The 6,000-nt window shown below is 39.8% G+C and overlaps 1 protein-coding gene across 1 annotated transcript in view; it reads left to right on the forward strand.

Annotated features, from left to right (window-relative positions):
- SNTG2 (syntrophin gamma 2) overlaps positions 1 to 3,818 on the forward strand; it is a 391,266-nt gene extending 387,448 nt beyond the window's left edge. Inside the window, exon 18 of the mRNA XM_033937548.1 lies at positions 3,347 to 3,818. Coding sequence (XP_033793439.1) covers positions 3,347 to 3,478 — 132 coding nt within the window. The 3' untranslated portion in view covers positions 3,479 to 3,818. The remainder of the gene's footprint in view (positions 1 to 3,346) is intronic.
- Positions 3,819 to 6,000: the final 2,182 nt, after the last annotated feature.

Here is a 6,000-nt window from a genome sequence, read left to right on the forward strand (position 1 = left end):
ATCCAATCAGATCCCACTATACCTACATATGGGTGACACCTGCAGGCAGAAGGGCTATTGGTGTCACATACAGTTGGATCCAGTGGGTTTTTGAGGACTCACCATACATTGTAGACCACCAATTTTAGAATAGGCTCCTACAAATTGGCGGTTTAAAGATTACTGGAGACAAACGGTTTTCTTGAGCTCTACATGTCCCTGAAGTTTCAAGTTTAATGGAGATTTGCTTAATTGCTTAATCATAATTCTAAGCGATGTACATAATAATAATATTACTAAATGTGGGGAACAATACAATAAATAACAAAAATCAGGTCTGACAAGACTATTGACAAACGTAACAAAACTAAGAACATAAGGGAAGAGAGGGATAAGAACTACAAATTATTTAAAAGTTAAAGAGACATATAAGGGAGACTCTCATTGGACTTATTAGAAGCCAGGTGCCAGATAAGTTGTTGAAACTACTAGATGCAGAAAATAAGCACTGTGTACTTTCAAATTACAATTGGAGTCTTTATCAGTCATGTTTTGAATGGGCACAACATAAATCTGATTGGCCATGGATGGGCACTGAAATATTGGACACCTCTATTCAAATTCTAATTCACTCTTTGATCATTTCACATATAGACTATTGTAACTCACTCTACCATGGAATAACCTCAAAAGAAACCTGTCTAATGCAACTAATTCAAAATACAGCCATTAAACTCAATCGTAATGCTAAAAAATATGGCCATGTCACCCCCCTACTTCGAGATTCTCATTGGTTACCAGTCTTTCAGAGAACAACTTATAAGATTCTTCTCTTAGGGGTCCTTTTATCAAGCCACACTAGCGGGGTTAGCGCGTCGGACATTTCATCACATGCTAACCCCCATGGCCAGCTAAAAAACTAATGCCTGTTCAATGCAGGCATTAGCGGCTAACGTGGCAGGCGGTTTAACGTGTGGTATTACGCGTGTTAAACACCTACCGCGGCTTGATAAAAGGACCCCTTAGTCTTTAAGATCAAGATTTCTTATCTTCTTGCCTTCCTAGATAAATATCTCATCCCACATACCCCTTCCAGGGCCCTCAGATCCACTAACCAGAATCTATTAACAGTCCCTTCAATCAAGGATTTATATTACACTAGAAACACAATTTTCTCTGTCGCGCCCTCTCTCTGGAATGCAATGCCATCGAGCCTTCTTTCTGAAAAATCCCTAAACAAGTTTAAAACACACCTTAAGACATTCCTCTTTAAAGACGCTTATCTAAATTCCAACTGAGCTCCCAAATAAAAATGGGAAAATAAAAACGCTTACAGGAAGCGATACCTCCATTTTTTTCCCCTCTTGTTTTATCCTTCCCTTCCTCCCTTCCTTTTATTTTTATTTATACAATGTAATTAAAAAAACTTTCCCTTCCCCTTTCTTTCCTTTTGTTTCATACCCATTGCAATCAAGTCTTTGTTTTGATCTCAAGCCCCCTATTTTTATTTAGACTTTTTTTTTTGTTATGCATAACTTTAATATTTTAATTAATTTTTTTACTTTTTATTATTGTAAACCAACCAGATACTTGTGATGGTCAGTATATTAATAAACTTGAACTTGAAACTTGGCACATTTTAGTGAAATATTAATGAGAGAACACTTGTGATGTAACCGGTGCATTAGCGATTCGGGGATCCTCCCCACAAGCAGCTATTTTGAGCAGTATAAACTGCCGAAGTTACTGAAATACTCTTATATCACTAAATTTTCATTGTTCACTATTTTATCCAGTGCCTACTCATTTGTGAAATAAAATAGGAGTTCTGATTTTTTTTGTTTGTTTCTCTTTTTTCTGGAGTCATATGGTAACCTAGTCATACAGACATGCCAACAGAGCAGTGGGGCACCTTAGACGGCACTGCTGTGAAATTCACATAAAGGGTGCCACACGTACATCTCACTATAAACCAGTGGTCTCAAACTCAAACCCTTTGCAGGGCCACATTTTGGATTTGTAGGTACTTGGAGGGCCTCAGAAAAAATAGTTAATGTCTTATTAAAGAAATGACAATTTTGCATGAGGTAAAACTCTTTATAGTTTATAAATCTTTCATTTTGGCTAAGTCTTAATAATATTGTAATTTATAGCTAAAGAGACATATCATCAAGAAACTGTTTTATTTTACTTTTGTGATTATGATAAACATACCTAGAGCCTCAAAATAGTACCTGACGGGCCACATGTGGCCCCCGGGCCGCGAGTTTGAGACCACTGCTATAAACCCCATATAATTTATGATGAGTCCTCCAAAACTCCCCCAAAATCTACTATACCCACCTGTCTACCACCTGAACAGCCCTTATGGCTGCAGGTGACACTTATATGGCAGTAAAGCAGGGTTTTGATGGCCTCATACTTTCCACCATAAATGGTTAGTGGTTAGAGTGGCTTATGGACCAGGCTCCTCCTCTCTTTGGCTCAGTAGCCCACCCAACAGGCTACTTAAGACACCTGTGAAGATGCTCTAATAGGCTTTCCTATACTAGATGCTGCTGTTCTAGAGACAGATATGTACTTTCATTATGATTTTAGGGGGTGGTAGTGGATTAGTGACCAATGGAGGAGTGTGGGGGTGATGCTTATCTTCTGTGGTCATCTAGTCAGTTTGAGTACTTTTTGGGCATTTAGACACTTGTAAAACAGGTTTAGCCTGAAACTTCTAAGTTCTGTCCAGAATGTCTTTGGAAAGGTTTGATTATAGCTGCAAAATGTCCACATCTAAGCCCATCCAGAACCTGCCCACAGTTGTCCTCTAACATGCCTTTAACATACCCCTTTACCGCTTAGACCAGGGGTGTCCAATGTCGGTCCTCAAGGGCCGCAGTCCAGTCGGGTTTTCAGGATTTCCCCAATGAATATGCATTGAAAGCAGTGCATGCAAATAGATCTCATGCATATTCATTGGAGAAATCCTGAAAACCCGGCTGGACTGCGGCCCTCGAGGACCGACATTGGACATCCCTGGCTTAGACATTCTAGAAGGAGAATATCCTGCAAAATGTCTTTTTTGTTTCAATTATCGGCACTTGGACATTTTAGCAAGAAAAATGTCCAATTGCCGATTTATTCGTTTTTGGGGAGGGACGTCTTGGAGTTTTGAAAATGCCCCTAAAAATGAACTAATATTTTAAAAAGTGGAAACAAAGAAAACTGAAAGAAAATATTTTGCAAATGTGCCTCTGCAGGTTACATTTGTCTGACTGAGTCCTAACTATTATATACTTACACGTATCACATAGTATTGTGAAATTGCATATGTTTAATTATTGATTTATATTTGCCCATCCTCTTCATATTTCAGGAGCTTGAATTCCAGGACCTGACAGCAGTTTTGCATTGCATTCACTCGTTTATTGCTGCAAAGGTGGCATCCATAGATCCTGTGTTCTTAGAAAACCGAAAAACTGCAAGAAAACATGTGCATAACAGTTGAATGCAGCTTCTACTACATAAAGGACATTTGAATTATTTTCTTAAAGATATTATTCTTTAATGCACAATATTAAATGTTATCTGATTTTATAAGAAATGTATAATTATGATATGGCTACAGTAATAACAGATTCATACTTTCTTTATAAACCTGACATATCAACACATATCAAGTTCTTGTTAAAAATTTAATTCCAAAATATTGAACAGTAATCAAAACCACCATATGAAAATACTTACGATATATTTCTATTTCTGTCCTTTTCTCAAAAGTGTTTGTGTGATCAAATTGACTTATTCAATGGCACTTTAAAATTCTTGCTTAACATTACAAAAAATAAAAATAGCTTTAGAAAAGGCATTATGCACTATGAATTCATTTTTTATCACTCATTTATGAGCAGAATAGTTGAAACTAATTTAAGATGAAACAACGTTAACAAAATATGAAAAAGACATGGCAAGACAGGTCTTGTGCTCTCACTATGTCCTGCCAATATATAAGGGGGCTGCTGAAAAGTTCTCAGCCCAACCAACAAAGTTGGGGCAGTCTCCATCAAGGCTATACACTTAGGCCCAGATTCTGTAAACTGCATCCCAATTGTAGGCAGCTGTTGGCATCCTACAGCTATCTAATCAGCCAATTGGGACATACATTTTTTAAAAAAATGCTCCCCAGGCAGGCCGTCTATATATATATATATATATATATTTTTTTTTTTTTTTTTTTAAAGTTCAATCAGTTTTATTAGCATTTCAGGCCGTCTATATTGAAGGCACCTTCGGGAGCCTAGGGAGGCCTGCCTAAGCTCGCCTAAGGCTAGGTGGTAGCTTTAGGTGAACCTAGGTGGCCCTACACATCTCTCTAGTAGAGCGGGAGACGCTTACAAGGTAGGCCAGCAAAATGGCCTACATTGTAAGTACAAATCAATTATATCAGGCTCTTATATTTGGAACCTCTCCACGAGTTCAAATAATAGTAAATTAGTGGTTAGAGAAGCTCTAAAGTTTCTTAACCCACTGACCTCAGAAATGCCTAGGGGTATGTTCATAAATCTTCAAAGAACATACGAACCCAAAATGGCACCCATAGTCGTCATAGGTCTCTATATTCTTAATTATTTTTATTTATTCAATAGTTTATATAAATATTTAAAGTATCAAAGCAGTACTCATCTTTTTGCTTGTTTTCATCTACGCGGGTGGGGGTAGGCACTCCGACATAGACTATGTTTCGCCCATACGGGCTGTATCAAGGAATCCCCCTGCAGTAATAACATTTTGATAAAGTGATTTAGCTTTATAGTAATTTTAAAACAATATAATAATAGAAAAAACATTCTTCAATACCTTAGATCCAGCGACTCATGCTTCCCGCTGTAGAGTTTTATATCAGGAAAACATGGCCGCGGCGTTTAAAGCTATAAATAGCTATACTCTAGCGTAATGACGTATCTCTCACGCTAGAGATACGTCATTACGCTAGAGTATAGCTATTTATAGCTTTAAACGCCGCGGCCATGTTTTCCTGATATAAAACTCTACAGCGGGAAGCATGAGTCGCTGGATCTAAGGTATTGAAGAATGTTTTTTCTATTTTTTCTATTATTATATTGTTTTAAAATTACTATAAAGCTAAATCACTTTATCAAAATGTTATTACTGCAGGGGGATTCCTTGATACAGCCCGTATGGGCGAAACATAGTCTATGTCGGAGTGCCTACCCCCACCCGCGTAGATGAAAACAAGCAAAAAGATGAGTACTGCTTTGATACTTTAAATATTTATATAAACTATTGAATAAATAAAAATAATTAAGAATATAGAGACCTATGACAACTATGGGTGCCATTTTGGGTTCGTATGTTCTTTGAAGATTTATGAACATACCCCTAGGCATTTCTGAGGTCAGTGGGTTAAGAAACTTTAGAGCTTCTCTAACCACTAATTTACTACATTGTAAGTAGACATGGCTGCTATACTTATCGCGATAAGGGATCTCCTTGCTGTGATTAGAATAGCGACTACAGCCGCCAGTCTCCACCCCTCCCCCTGAATGATCGTGGCAGGAGGGAGCCTAACCCCTCCTGCTCGTAGGCTCCCACCCCCACCCGTCCCTGATGATTGCATGCAGGAGGGAGCCCAACCCCTCCTGCTGGACCCCCCATCCCTCCTCGATGATCACCAACAGGAAACTCAACTCCTCCTGCCGGACCCCCCACCCCTCGACGATTGCCGGCAGGAGGGAGACCAACTCCTCTTGCCAGACCCCCCCACCCCTCCCCGGTGATCACCAGCAGGAGGGAGCCCAACCCTTCTGCCGGTCTCCCCACCTCTCCCCGATGATCGCCGGCAGAAGGGTGCCCAACCCCTCTTGCCAGACCCCCCCAAGGCCACCTCCGCGGACCCCCCAATGGAAACCCCCAACCCCCTTCCCCAGCCCCCCCCCCCCCCCGGTTTACCTTGAAAAGTGGCTGGATGGACGGGTCTTTCCAGTGTCAGGCCCCAGGCTCGCCTGTCCA

Source organism: Geotrypetes seraphini, chromosome 3 (genome assembly GCF_902459505.1).
Source record: "Geotrypetes seraphini chromosome 3, aGeoSer1.1, whole genome shotgun sequence".
Classification (NCBI taxonomy): Eukaryota; Metazoa; Chordata; class Amphibia; order Gymnophiona; family Dermophiidae; genus Geotrypetes; species Geotrypetes seraphini.